At 52.0% G+C, this 15,283-nt stretch overlaps 2 protein-coding genes across 26 annotated transcripts in view; both read right to left on the reverse strand.

Annotated features, from left to right (window-relative positions):
* The window catches only part of LOC140429207 (sorbin and SH3 domain-containing protein 2-like), a 1,121,994-nt gene that overhangs the window by 581,524 nt on the left and 525,187 nt on the right, over positions 1 to 15,283 (reverse strand). The gene's annotated exons all lie outside the window — the stretch shown is intronic.
* The window catches only part of LOC140429208 (uncharacterized), a 298,619-nt gene that overhangs the window by 191,379 nt on the left and 91,957 nt on the right, over positions 1 to 15,283 (reverse strand). The window contains exon 12 of the mRNA XM_072515922.1: positions 9,317 to 9,366. Coding sequence (XP_072372023.1) covers positions 9,317 to 9,366 — 50 coding nt within the window. The remainder of the gene's footprint in view (positions 1 to 9,316; positions 9,367 to 15,283) is intronic.

Raw genomic sequence — 15,283 nt, forward strand, 5'->3', positions numbered from 1 at the left:
AGCTATTGGATAGGTATATGGATTACAGTAAAATGATAGTGTAGATTTATTTGTTCTCAAGGGCAGCACGGTAGCATTGTGGATAGCACAATTGCTTCACAGCTCCAGGGTCCCAGGTTCGATTCCGGCTTGGGTCACTGTCTGTGCGGAGTCTGCACGTCCTCCCCGTGTCTGCGTGGGTTTCCTCCGGGTGCTCCGGTTTCCTCCCACAGTCCAAAGATGTGCGGGTTAGGTGAATTGGCCAATGATAAATTGCCCTTAATGTCCAAATTGCCCTTGGTGTTGGGTGGAAGTGTTGAGTTTGGGTAGGGTGCTCTTTCCAAGAGCCGGTGCAGACTCAAAGGGCCGAATGGCCTCCTTCTGCACTGTAAATTCAATGTTAATCTATGATTAATCTAGGACAAAGGTTCGGCACAACATCGTGGGCCAAAGGTCCTGTTCTGTGCTGTATTTTTCTATTATTTCTATTTTCTATAATAATCTTTATTGTCACAAGTAGGCTTACTGCAATTAAGTTACTGTGGAAATCCCCTAGTCGCCATACTCTGGTGCCTGTTCGGGTACATGGAGGCAGAATTCAGAATGTCCAAATTACCTAACAGCACGTCTTTCGGGACATGTGGGAGGAAACCGGAGCACCCGGAGGAAACCCACGCAGACTCAGGGAGAACGTGAAGACTCCGCACAGTCAGTGACCCAAGCCGGGAATCGAACCCGAGACCCTGGCACTGTGAAGCAACAGTGCTAACCACTGTGCTACCATTCCACCCATTAAAGCAAAAGGGAGCATGGAGCAGGATTCATCAGGAAGATATCAAAAATGATAAACTTTGTCTCGAGTATAGACTCGAGAGGCTTGGGCTAGTTTCACTGGTGTGGAGAAACTCAAAGAGACAGATTGAACAGAAATTCTAAAATTATGAAAGATTTTGTGCTGGTTAGCGAGACAGGGATGTGGGCTGTCAGTTTAGAATGATGACAAAAAATGAGGGGAGAAAAGTTTTATTTTTAATGAGGTCTGAATTGCTTTGCCAAGGGGTGCAGTTAAGGCAGAGACCAGCACATCTTTTAAGCAAGAAGCGGATAAGGATTTGAAGCGGAGGAAATGCAGCATTTTCGGGTGTTAGTGGGCTTACTGTTGTTCTGCTCTGGCAAGGTGACAGCAATGACATAATGGCTGAATAGTCTTGTTCTCTGCTCTGTTTCTTTGGTTCCATGGACAGGTGCCGAGTGAAGCTAGCAAGTCTACAAAATGCTGACAGAGTGTTTGCGCCGTCGTGAATGCCGACGAGGTTCACGACGGCGCGAAACGGCCCCTATCCCGACCGATTCAGGGCCCGATAATGGGCTAGGAGCGGTGCCGCGTCATTTACGCGTGCCAGGCTTTGGCGCCGTGTAAAGGCGGCGCCGCATACATGACGCGGCCGGCGCCTCATAACGTCACCCGCGCATGCATGGTTGCCGTCATCTCCGAGTCCGCCCGCAAGAAGATGTCCGACGGATCTTGCGGGGCTGCAGAAGAAAGGAGGTCCTCCTTCAGAGAGGCCGGCCCGACGATCGGTGGGCACCGATCGCGGGCCAGACCCCATTTGAGGCCCTCCCGGTGCAGGATCCCACCCCCTCCCCCCGCAGGCCGCCCCCCCCAGCGTTCCCGCGCAGTTCCCGCCGGCAGCGACCAGGTGTGGACGGCGCCGGGGGGAACCCGCCGTTCTGGGCAGGCCGCTCGGCCCATCCGGCACTGTGAATCGCGGGGGTACCGGTGAATTGCCATTTTGGCTGTCTCGGGCGATTCACTGGACCGCGCTGCGCAAAATGCGATTGTGCCGATCTGGCCGCTTCTGTGAATCGCGGGAGGGCGTCGGACCGGCGTGGCGGGAAAATTTGGCGACACAGGCGATTCTCTGAAACTGCGCGGGAGCAGAGAATCGCGCCCAATGTCTTTGATTCTCTGAAAGCTTCAAATTGTCTACGAATTGCCTTTTAAATGACTTTCAAATTGTAATCAATAGAAGACAAATAAAACAATTCCTATTGGCACCAGAAAAGTTTTAACTTAAATTTCTGCTGAGTTCCAGTAATCGCAAAGTGCTGCTGGTAAGCGAATAGTAGGAATACTATAAATTCCTTCAACTATACGCAGTCGAATACTAGAAATCTTGGGCGAGATTCTCCGACCCCCCGCCGGGTCGGAGAATCGCCGGGGGCTGTCGTGAACCCCGCCCCTGCCGGTTGCCGAATTCTCCGGCACCAGATATTCGGCGGGGGCGGGAATCACGTCGCGCCGGTTGGCGGGCCCTCCCCCCGCAATTCTCCGGCCCGGATGGGCCGCAGTCCCACCGCTAAAATGCCTGTCCCGCCGGCGTAGATTAAACCACCTACCTTACCGGCGGGACAAGGCGGCATGAGCGGGCTCCGGAGTCCTGGGGGGGGGTGCGGGGCGATCTGACCCCGGGGGGTGCCCCCACGGTGGCCTGGCCTGCGATTGGGGCCCACCGATCCGCGGGCAGGCCTGTGCCGTGGGGGCACTCTTTCCCTTCCGCCTTCGCCAAGGTCTCCACGGTCTCCACCATGGCGGAGGCAGAAGAGACTCCCTCCAATGCGCATGCGCGGGAATGCCGTCAGTGGCCGCTGACGCTCCCGCGCATACGCCGCCCGGAGATGTCATTTCCGTGCCAGCTGGCGGGGCACCAAAGGCCTTTTCCGCCAGCTGGCGGGGCTGAAATTCGTCCGGCGCCGACCTAGCCCCTTAAGGTTGGGGCTCGGCCCCCAAAGATGCGGATTTGAGGACCTGGAGAATAGGTCGAGGAGGAAGAATCTTCGGATTCTGGGTCTCCCTGAAGGAGTGGAGGGGCCCGATGCCGGGGCATATATGGGCACGATGCTCAATTCGCTGATGGGTGCGGGAGCTTTCCTGAGGCCCCTGGAGCTGGATGGGGCTCATCGGGTCCTGGCAAGGAGACCCAAAGCCAACGAGCCGCCAAAGGCTGTAGTGGTGAGGTTCCACCGCTTTATGGGCAGAGAGTGTGTCCTGAGATGGGCCAAAAAAGAACGGAGTAGCAGGTGGGAGAACACGGAGATCCGAATCTAGCAGGACTGGAGTGCGGAGGTGGCTAAGAACAGGGCTGGTTTTAACCGGGCTAAGGCAGCTCTCCATCGCAAGGGGGTGAAGTTCGGATGCTGCAGCCAGCGCAATTGTGGGTCATGTTCCAAGATCGGCACCACTATTTTGAGACGCCTGATGAGGCATGGAGCTTTATCCAGTCTGAAAAGTTGGACTCAAACTGAGGGATTGTCGTGGGGGGTGTTTACTGCGTTTGGGGAATGTTCTTTTTGTTTGAGCGCTGGGTGGGGATGGGTGAATGGATTTGATGTGGGGGCTGTGGGAGAGTGTGGGTGTCGGTGTTGGAGGGGCAGGGCACCACGGAGGAAGAGGGGGGGGTGGAGGCCCGGGAATGGGGAGTTGGGGTAGGGCCGCAAAAAAGGAGCTGCGCCAGAGGGGGCGGGGCCGGCTCAGAAGGAGAGCGCGAGCTTTTTCCCGCGTTAGGGAAGGATGGGGGCAGGGCTGGGGGGGGGGGGGGAAGGGCTGTGCTGGAGAAGAGCGCACACTGATTGCCCATGGGTGGGGGGATTCTCACACTGGGGGGTCGATGGAATGGCGGGAGAGGCCGGGGTCAGCAGGAGTCAGCTGACTTACGGGAGTGTCATGGGGGGAGCAAAATGGCGAGATGAGGATCTAGTGGCGGGGGGGGGGGGGGGGCGGGGGGGAGAACTGGGTTGCTGCTGCATTGGCAAAAGGGGAGCTGGAAGTTGGTGAGGTAGTCGGGGCGGGGGTCCGCCGCCTGGGGGACTGGAGGGTGCGGGAGGCGCGGGCACGTGGCTGGCCTAGAAAAGGAGATGGCGAGTCGGCAGAGGGGGGGGGGGGGGGGGTGGATGGGGGCACGAGTAGCCCCCTGATCCGGCTGATAACTTGGAATGTGAGGGGCCTGAACGGGCCAGTCAAGAGGGCCCGGGTGTTCGCGCACTTAAAGGGACTGAAGGCAGACGTGGTTATGCTCCAGGAGACGCATCTGAAGGTGGCAGATCAGGTTAGGCTGAGAAAGGGATGGGTAGGGCAGGTCTTTCATTCAGGGCTGGATGCGAAGAACAGAGGGGTTGCAATACTGGTGGGGAAGCTGGTGTCGTTCGAGGCACTGAATATTGTAGCGGATAATGGAGGTCCATATGCGATGGTGAGTGGTAGGTTGCAGGGGGTGCGGGTGGTACTGGTGAACGCATATGCCCCGAATTGGGATGATGCCGGATTTATGAAACGCATGCTGGGTCGGATTCCAGATCTGGAGGTAGGGAGCTTAATAATGGGGGGGGGGGGGGGGGGGACTTTAACACGGTGCTGGACCCAGCACTGGACCGTTCTAAGTCCAGGACGGGTAAGAGGCCGGCTGCGGCCAAGGTGCTCAGTGGGTTTATGGACCAGATAGAGGGAGTGGATCCATGGAGGTTTGCCAGGCCGCTGGCCAGGGAATTTTCATTTTTTCCCCACGTCCATAGAGCCTACTCCCGGATAGATTTTTTCATCTTGAGTAGGGCGCTAATCCCGAAAGTGGAGGGAACGGAATATTCGTCCATAGCCATCTCGGACCACGCCCGCATTGGGTGGAGCTGGAGTTGGGGGAGGAGAGGGACCAGCGCCCGCGGTGGTGCCTCGATATGGGACTGTTGGCGGATGAGGAGGTATGCGGGCGGGTGCGGGGGTGCATTGAAAGATACTTGGAGGCCAACGACAACGGGGAGTTGCAGGTGGGGGTAGTTTGGGAGGCGTTGACGGCGGTGGTCAGGGGAGAGCTAATCTCCATTAGGGCCCACAGGGAGAAGAGAGAGAGGAGGGAGAGGGAGAGGTTGGTGGGGGAGATTCTAAAGGTAGACAGGAGTTATGCAGAGGCCCCCCAAGGAGGGGCTACTTAGGGAGCGACGGAACCTCCAGACGGAGTTCGACCTGATGACCACGGGGGAAGCAGAGGCACAGTGGAGGAAAGCGCAAGGGGCGGTTTATGAGTATGGGGGGGGGAAGGCTAGTCGGATGCTGGCACATCAGCTTCGTAAGAGGGAGGCTGCGAGGGAGATTAGTGGAGTTTGGGACAGAGGGGGGAATACAGTGCGGAGTGCGGTGAGAATAAACAAGCTATTTAGGGACTTCTATGGGGATCTGTACAGGTCTGAGCCCCCAGCGGGGGAGGAGGGGATGCGACGATTCCTAGATCAGCTGAGGTTCCCGAGGGTGGAGGAGGAGCAGGTGGCTGGTTTGCGGGCGCCGATTGGGCTGGAGGAGCTGGTTAAAGGATAGGGGAGCATGCAGGCAGGGAAGGCCCCGAGGCCGGGTGGGTTCCCGGTTGAATTTTACAGGAAATATGTGGACCTGCTGGGCCCGTTGCTAGTGAGGACTTTTAATAAGGCGAGGGAGGAGGGGAGCCTGCCCCCGACAATGTCCAGGGCGCTGATTTCTTTGATTTTGAAGCGGGACAAGGATCCATTGCAATGTGGGTCGTATAGACCGATCTCGCTCCTCAATGTTGATGCTAAGTTGCTGGCGAAAGTGCTGGCTACGAGAATTGAGGACTGTGTCCCGGGGGTGATTCATGAGGACCAGACGGGATTTGTGAAGGGTAGGCAGCTGAATACTAATGTGCGGAGCCTCCTCAATGTGATTATGATGCCCTCGGTGGAGGTAGTGGCAGCTATGGACGCGGAGAAGGCCTTTGATCGGGTGGAGTGGGAGTATCTTTGGGAAGTATTGCGGAGGTTTGGATTCGGGAGGGGTTCATCAGTTGGGTCAGGCTGCTATATAGAGCCCCTGTGGCGAGTGTGGCTACGAACCGGCAGAGGTTGGAGTACTTTCGGCTGTACCGGGGGACGAGGCAGGGGTGTCTTATCCCTCTTGTTTGCACTGGCAATTGAGCCGCTGGCCATGGCACTGAGGGAGTCCAGGAAATGGAGGGGATTGGTTCGGGGGGGGGAGGAACACCGGGTGTCGCTTTATGCCCATGACCTGTTGTTGTATGTTGTGGATCCAGTGGAGGGATGGCGGAGGTCATGCGGATCCTTAGGGAGTTTGGGGTATAAACTCAACGTAGGGAAGAGTGAGCTCTTTGTGGTGCATTCAGGGGACCAGGGAAGGGGGGGAAAGGAGCTTTCGGTACCTGGGCATCCAAGTAGCTAGGAGTTGGCGGGCCCTGCACAAGCTCAATTTGACGCAGTTGGTGAAGCAGCTGGAGGAGGATTTTAAAAGATGGGATACGCTGCCACTCTCACTAGCGGGTAGGGTGCAATCGATCAAAATGACGGTCTTTCCGAAGTTCCTCTTTGTGTTCCAGTGCCTTCCCATTTTGATCCCCAAGGCCTTTTTCAAACGGGTAAGCAGGAGCATCATGGGATTTGTGTGGGCGAATAAGACCCCGAGGGTGAAGAGGGTGTTTCTGGAGTGTAGCAGGGACAGGGGGGGGGGCTGGCGCTGCCGAATCTATGTGGCTATTATTGGGCAGCCAATGTGGCGATGATCCGTAAGCGGGTAATGGAGGGAGAGGGGGCGGCGGCGTGGAAGAGGCTAGAGATGGTGTCCTGTGTGGGCATGAGCCTGAGGGCGGTGGTGATGGCACCGCTGCCGCTCTCGCCGACAAGGTACACCACGAGTCTGGTGGTGGCGGCGACGCTGAAGATCTGGGGGCAGTGGAGGCGACACAGGGGCGAGGTGGGAGCCTCGGTTTGGTCCCCGATTCGGGAGAATCATCGGTTCGTCCCGGGAAGGATTGATAGGGGGTTTTGGAGCTGGCATCGGGCAGGGATTAGAAGAATGGGGGACCTGTTTATCGATGGGACGTTTGAGAGCCTAGGGGCGCTGGAGGAGACGTTTGGGCTACCCCCGGGAAATGCTTTCAGGTACATGCAAGTGAGGCGTTTGTGAGGCGGCAGGTGAGGGAATTCCCGCTGCTTCCAGCACGTAGGTTTCAGGACAGGGTGATTTTGGGTGTATGGGTTGGAGAAGGCAAGGTTTCGGCGATTTACCAGGAGCTGCAGGAAGAGGAGGAGGCCTCGGTGGAGGAGTTAAAGGGCAAGTGGGAGGAGGAGCTTGTGGAGGAGATAGATGAGGGTCTGTGGGCTGATGCCCTGAGTAGGGTTAATTCTTCCTCCTCGTGCGCCAGGCTCAGCCTAATACAGTTTAAAGTTACTCACAGAGCGCATATGACAGGGGCGAGATGGAGTCGGTTCTTTGGGGTGGAGGACAAATGTGGGAGGTGCTCGGGGAGCCCAGCAAATCATGTCCATATGTTCTGGTCGTGCCTGGCGCTGGATGGGTTTGGAGGGGTTTTGCGAGGACTATGTCCAAGGTGGTGAACGCCCGGGTCAAGCCGAGTTGGGGATTGGCATTATTTGGGGTATCGGGCGAGCCGGGAGTGCAGGAGGTGAAAGAGGCCGGTATTCTGGCCTTTGTGTCCCTGGGAGCCCGGCGGAGGATTTTGCTACTATGGAAAGATGCGAAGCCCCCTTGTGTGGAAGCTTGGATCAATGACATGGCAGGGTTCATCAAGCTGGAGAGGATAAAGTTTGCCTTGCGAGGGCCTGTGCAAGGGTTTTCCAGGCGGTGACAACCGTTCCTAGACTATCTCGCGGAGCGTTAGGAGGAGGTCAGCAGCAGCAGCCCAGGGGCAGGGGGGCGGGGGGGGGGGGGCGGCGTTCTTTTGGGGTGGCGTTTGGGTTAAGGTGGGAGGTTTCCCTATTTGTGTTTTCTACTGTTATATGCGGAGTTATTGTATTTGGGGGAAATCCAATGTATAATTTCTGCTTGTTGTGTTTTTGTTTCTTTTTCTTGTTTTGGGCGGGGGGGGGGGGGGTTTGTTGAAAATTTATTGAAAAATTTGAATAAATATATTTTCCAAAAAAAAAAGACAATGTTTTTTCTCACATTGCATTTGCTTCTTTTGCAAGTCACTTTAAACCTGTGTCCTCTCGTTCTTGATCCTTTTACAAACGGAAACAGCTTCCCCCCATATACTCTGTCCAGCACCCTCATAATTTTGAACATCTCTATCAAATCTTCTCTTAACTTTCTTCTCCCCGCGGAGATCAGTCCCAACCTCTCCAATCTCTCCTCATAACTGAAGTCTCTCATCTCTGGAACCATTCTTCAGGGTACTGGTGAACTTTAGCGAGATCGAGTCCTGTGTGCAGTTTAGTGTCGTTAAGAAAGTTCACTCGACTGATACCTGGGGATGAGGAGAGGGGTCAGAGGTTGGTGGTGTTATCTCATGAGGAAAGATTGGCCAGGCTGGGCCTGTATTCACTGGAGCTAAGATGGTTGGGAGGCGATGTCATTGAAGCATATAAAGATCCTGAGGGGATTTGATAGGGTTAGATGGTGAAAGGATTTCTCCCCGTGGGAGAGACTAGAACCAGTTGACACTGTTTGAAAATAAGGGGTCTCCCATTCAAAACGGAGATGAGAAGAATTTTGTTCTCTCGAGGGGGTCTTGAATTTTAGTAACTCCCTTCCCCAGAGGGTGGTGGAGGCAGATTAATGAAATATACTGAAGCAGAGGTAGATAGATTATTGACTGACAAGGGGGTCGAAGGTTATCGGGGGGAGGTTGCAGGCAGAATATGGAGGTGAGGCCACAGTCAGATCAGCCACGATCTCATTGAATGTCAGGGCAGGTTTGAGGGAACAAATGGCCTACTCCTGCTCCGAATCCATATGTTTGTAGGTATGTTTGCCGACAAGGCAGGTTTTTATTGTAAGAAACAAATGATGAACAAGAGATCATTATATAAATGTAGACATTGAACCTCTCCACTGCGAGACAAACAAAGCAATATCCTTGGCGCATGCTACAGCCTCTCCTGCCAATAGCCTTTGTTTCCAAAGAAGTAACGGTTCACCCCACTTTACCTCACAAATAAAATTGATTTATTACTTTTAAATCCTGGATTACATTAACGAGTCCAACAAGCAACATTACATATATAATAACAAGACATTATTGTGAGAGTCTCGGTCGAAAGATTTAACTCTGGTCCAATAACAAACTGTGCCACATACTGACCTAACAAAGAAATCGCTAACAAATAAATCAAGCTAAAAGTTACTCCCGTTAAATGAGTAGACAGAGTTGACTGAAATATCTCAGTGGAAATCGTTCCCCATTCCCAAAAGGCAACTATTAAATGTTGAGTTACATGATCCAAACCTTATCTGCCAAAAACTGAAATTAGGGATCACAGCCACTGAAAAACAAAATGGAGCAAAATAGCATCAATTAGCACGTACCTGGAAGGTCTCTCCAACTGCCTGTCTATTGAAGTACTGTAAAAGGAGGCCTGTAAGGAAAGAGAATTGGATAAATATTTGAAAATTATTTCTGTAGGGCTCTAGAGAAAGAGCAGGACTAATTAGATGTCTCAAACATTATGGCCCAAATGGCCTCCTTCTGAATAATATCATTCTACAAAGGAGACTTTAACATGTATAATTTCCCAGCCTCTGCTCTTTCCCTTGTGCTGCTGTCAATACCAAAGGAACTTAACCTTAAGCAAAGAAAGAAAAATACTTTACACAATGAAATTGTGCATAACCTTCATCTGTGTTGCCCCATATCTGTGTTGCCAACCGCCCCCCATGAATTAGGATTTGCATTTGCTCATTTACATTTTGTGTAAATTGTGTCTACGTGCGAGCTGGCAGCCTAAGCTCACTGCAAATATATAGAGGTTATCCTTTAAATTAGGATCTGTTCTTTGACTGGGTGAGACTGTCCCTGCAAAACTAGAAGGTCAGAGTACTTGCAAAGTACATATGAGATTAACATCTTGTTCCATTCCAGGACCGTGAATATTTCTTTGCCAGGGGAAGATGGACTGCAGGCTTGATCCCATTAATGTTAGACAACTGATTTATCCTTGCTATGTGCTGTTCAGGAATAAAAGCGTCTCATCAGAAGACAGCTCCAATTCAACAATGACCTTATCAGAGCTGTCAAAACAACCAGTCAAGTGCAAACAATAAAAAAGGATTTTTTGAACAACAGCAAGAATTTAATATGATGGAGTTGCTCCAACAGCAATGGGTCCACAATACTTGGTGCAAAATGCAGAACGGTCTCTTTTTAAATATGGGTGCGTCTTTTTGTAGGATTCCCAGGTCACAACTTGGACGCTTCTGCATATCTGAAACCCAAGACCAGGTCTCCCCCTCCCCTTCTGTACTGCAGAATATAAAGAATACTCACCTGTCTGCCAACCAACGCTGCCTTTAAGTGAGTCTTAACATTGAATCAATACAAAAACTTAGTAAGAACACAGAGTAATGGTGTACAATTTTGGGCTGCGTTCTATTGGAATGATGTTTAGTCAACAGAGAGGAAAGAGTACAGACTAACAGCAATGCTGACTGATATGAGAAAATGCAAACGTGAAGATTCAAGGAATTGCCGCTCTTTTCGTCAGAGCTGATTTCAATTATGAAGTAGTAGGTTTAAAACTTTTGAATTATTGAGGAGTCCAGAATGAGGAGCCACAGATAGAAGATTAAATATGAAGATTTAGGACAAATAACAAGAGAACATTTTTAAAAATCAAAATAGATTTATGAGGCTGTGGAATCTATTATTGGAGTAATGATTGAAGTGGAGATCAAGTTAAAGCCTTTAGCAGGCCTATGGGGAAGTGCAAGTCTAACAAAGCATTGGCTATAAGATCCAGCCCACTGCAGCACAGGAGGCCAGTGCCAGTTCTTTGATATAACTAACCTGCTCCTTCCCCACAGCCCCCCAAATATTTCCTTTTAAAGTCATTCCACATCATAACAGGATGGGTTGGAACGTCTTTCACTCTTATAGGCCTTTTGATTAATAATAGCCTGGCATAAACTGACTGCTTTTCCCTTATTCGTTGCTAAATTTCTCCCCTTTGCCTCTCAGGTGAACATCATTTCACATTCAACCTTATTATTTCAGATCAATTTTAATTAAACTGTTACCTCAGTCAAAGGAATAGGAACATCACAGATACAGATCACAAGGTGTACATGGATGGAGAAAGTCCTTCACCTCGTTTGATTTCATCCTTCCGGAAAATTAATCCAACCATTAACCCATGCGGGTTATCTTACTATACTTGAATGAATCCAAAGCCGCAGGTAGATCAACCTTCCCCACAATAAGATGGTGATTACCCTGGAGCAAAGAATATGTCATAACGTCTTCTCTAAATGTATGCTTCATACCTGCCCTTCACCCCACCCCCACCCTTCATAGCCCCCCTCATCCCTCTCCCCTTTCATGGGCAGGGCGCTCCTTTGCTTCCGGGGCTGGGATGGCTACCATTATCATGGATAATTCATTTAAATAATAGGAGTACCAAAGTGGAATGTCAAAGACACCTCTGGGTGCCCAGGTGTCATTGGCAGGGTGGCATCTTGTGTGTCAGGGTATCACCCTACCCAGAGCCCAGCCACCCCGCTTGCCTGGGGTCTCTGAGGCGAAGGAATTTGATCCCTGATTTGGGTAGATCAGGAAAGTACATATTAAAGTGAGACTAGCTGCTCACCTTAACATGCAAATTTGCTAAATACGGATCACGATGTCTCAGGAGATCCCGTTAAATCTCATGATGCACAACGCGGACGTTCGGTTTCGCCCCTAGTCATCTTTATGAGCTTTGGGGAGTTTCTCCCTGGTCTAGCCCACACTTGAAAATTTGTTCAGCAATGGGGAGCTGAACTCGCCACCGCGACCGGTTCCTCAGAAGTCAGGGTTGCCATTTCGAAAGGGTGCCCCAATCTCAAAGTGAGCTTGAGGGTCCCCCAAAACCCCACCCACAGGCAATGCCACCCTCCGCAAACATGGGCATCACCCCACATACCCAAGTGAGGACATTCTGCTGTGGGGTTGCTGAGAGCGCCCTCTTTTCAGGCCTCCCCATGCCCCTTTTTGCCCCCCCGCCCCATTTCAGGACCCCCACAATTCATCCCCCAACCTATAGGAGGTCCCTTCATACCTGCCCTTCACCCCCCCCCCCCCCCCACCACCTTTCATATCCCCTTTCAAGGGCATATGACCCCTCAGGCCCTGCCCTTGGCAGGACCACCCTGGCACTTGGGCACTGCCACCCAGGTAGCTTGGCAGTGTTCAGTCAGCCTGGAAGTGTCAGCATGGTACTGCCCAGGTGCCCGGGTTCCAGAGGGAGAGTCAGGGTGCCACAATGCACAATCCCTGACCACCCAAGGGTCTCCAATGGCCCAGATGATCCCAGGTGCCATTTCGCCTGGTCCACATTTGTGCGGAGTAGGGCTAACGGCACCATGGCGAGGTCTCAAAGGCATTTGTTCCAAGGCCTCAGGAGAATGTAATGGCTCATTTGAATATGTATATCTGGATTTCGCCAGGCGAGATTTCGCAAGGTTTAATGGCCTTGTCGCATCATTGAGTCTAGCGCACCGAGGCCATTTGATCACGCCCCTGGATTCTTAACTCATAGCACATATAATTCCAAGGAAAGTCTATGCCAGTTTTCTCAATTCATCACTGGCGTGAATCAGGTACTTCACAACTGGACTCTGGGTTCTTAGTGCTGGTAAAATCAGACTCGATCAATTTTGCTTCATAGGGAAAAAAAGAAACAGGTGGGCTCTACATTTGAGAGAAAAAGTATCAAATGTTCCAAAAAGACGTTGCAACCCACCCTGCGGGGTGGGGGGAGGGTGTTAGGAGGTAGAGAACGGGGCTAGAATCCAGCTGTTGGCAGTATTCAAAATGGAAGCACAATTTCCATGATAATTTCCTTCAACCTCATGCCACTGAACTGTGTGAAAAGGTAAGGAGCGTGCAGAAATTACCCCTTCAGATTTAGATGAAAGCATGAGAATTAAACCCTTTATCGGGCGCGATTCTCCGAAGTGGAGACTAAGTGTTCGCGCTGTCGTGAACGCCGCCGCGTTTCACGACGGGGCGAACCGGGCGCGGGGACTACCGATTCTGCTGGAGCAGTTCACGCCGCTCCAGCCTCCCTTCCCGGCGGCAACCTGCGCATGTGCAGTTGGGCCGCGTCAACCCGCGCATGCGTGGGGCACTTCTTCAGCGCGCCGGCCCCGACGCAACATGGCGTGGGGGTTCAGGGGCCGGCCGCGCAACAAAGTAGGCCCGGGGGGGGGGGGCGGCCTGCCGATCGGTGGGCCCCGATCGCGGGCTAGACCCCATCGGAGGCCACCCCCACCGGGGAAGGAGCGCTTTTCGCCGCCCCACAGGCCGCCCCCCGACCCATCGCGCAGAAGCGGCAGAGTCCCGCCGGCGCCGTTCACCCCTGCTCACAGCCGGCGGGACTCTGCCGCTTCCGCGCGGCCGCTCGGCCCATCCGGGCTGGAGAATCGGCAGCCCGACGGCGGACAGCGGCGCCGCTGATTCTCCGCACCTCGGAGAATCGCGCGCCGGTGTCAGGGTGCGGTTGCGTCAATTCTCCGGCCTGGCGCAGGGCTGGGAGAATCACGCCCATGGCATCAAAAGAAAAACAGCAGTTTCCCAGCACATCAAAAAATGAGGCCTGTGACTTCACTCCTCGCAGTACAGCAAATTAAAGAGGTTGGCATGTGAGGTTGCAAACTAAGGTCAACAAATAACAAATGATCTTACAATCTTGATGATGATGTACATTCAGCGTAAGTTCACTGAAAGGTAACATTTGATCATTTATCCTTTTAAGTCTTTTGTATTTTATTTCCAGATACAGAATGGCTTGTCGGAAAGGCCTTGCATTTTAATGTATCAGCATCCGGGCGGCCCACAGCCAATTAACTATTTTTGAATTTTAATCATTACAGTTGGTAAAAAATGCAGCAGCTAATTCGCACAATGCAACATCACACAAACAGCAACACGATAAATAACCAGAAAATATGATTTAGTGATGTTTACTGAGGGAGAAATGTCAATCAGCACATTGGGAAAACTCTTTCCTCGTATTCAAATAGTGCCATGGAGTTTATTACGCCCATCTCGTAGGACAGAGAGGTTTTGTTTAACGTCTCGTCTGAAAGATGGCGGGCTAGATTTTCCGGCCTGGGACGCACGGAATGCGTTCCACGATGAGATGTTGAATCGGGCGTTGGAGGGAGAATCGGGATCGGCGCCAATCCGAACACAATGTGTGCGATTGGAATGCACATAGTGCTTGGAAAGCACTTATCTCTTTGATGTGGTCAGTGTTTGTAAACATTGGGGTTTCCCCAAGTCATTGAACCGTAAAGGGAAATGAATGGATCAAAGCTGCAGTTGGTATGTGGAAGCTGTGAATCACAGTCCACTACGAGAAAGTTATTAATGGCTTGCAGATACTGGACCAGATGTCCTCCTTCCAGGAAAGGACACATGGAGCTTCTAAGTGTTACAGCTGTAATTATTTTCACAACCATGCCTGGGCTGCTCTCTAGCTTCCACACAGGGGTCCCTTTAGTCAGGGGACCTCTGTGGGGAAGTCTTCCTATTACGGGGAGACCCTGTGAGAGGTCCCACTATTACAGGGGTCCCTGTGGGGAGTCCTCCTATTAACAAGAGTCCCTGAAGGGGTACTCCTATTACAGGGGTCCCTGTAGGGGGTCTCTGTATTACAGAGGTCCTTGGTGGGGGAAGGGGGGGGGGGGCGGGTTGGGTCCCCCGTCACCCACCCCGGTACTTGGGGATGGGGGGTCATCAAGCCATCCAGGGGTGGGGGGCTGCTGTGTGGTGTGGGTGGGTTCGAGTCTGCTTTGAAGTGTGGGGGGAGGACTGGCCGTGGGACCTCACTATCGGGCTGCCCACTTTAGATGACGCCATGCCATGCATATATTTGGGACCCTGGAGACCCTGGAACTGTGAAGCAACTGTGCTAACCACAGTTACAGATTGACACCAACAGCAGCGTGACACTCAAAAGACAAGTCGAACACAATAGTATAACACATAATTGTGAACAATGCTGCAAAAGATTCTGTGGTAAACAGCGAAAGCTTTCTAATGAAATGATTAATGATGCCAATTAACCTTTAACATAATATTAGCTCAATGTTCCCCACTGTCTGGTTGTGGCAAACTGTTCAAGTCAGCTTTTGTTTCACCCAACATTCAGCAATTTTGCACAATTAGTGAATGGACATCTCTCGTCTTTGAACTTGCTTTACTTTAGTATGTAGAAAGAAACTTTATTACATTTCAATTCACGACAATAAATCTAATTAACTCAAAATTAAAATTGAGTGCTACATTCTTGT

Source organism: Scyliorhinus torazame, chromosome 9 (assembly GCF_047496885.1).
Source record: "Scyliorhinus torazame isolate Kashiwa2021f chromosome 9, sScyTor2.1, whole genome shotgun sequence".
Taxonomy (NCBI): Eukaryota; Metazoa; Chordata; class Chondrichthyes; order Carcharhiniformes; family Scyliorhinidae; genus Scyliorhinus; species Scyliorhinus torazame.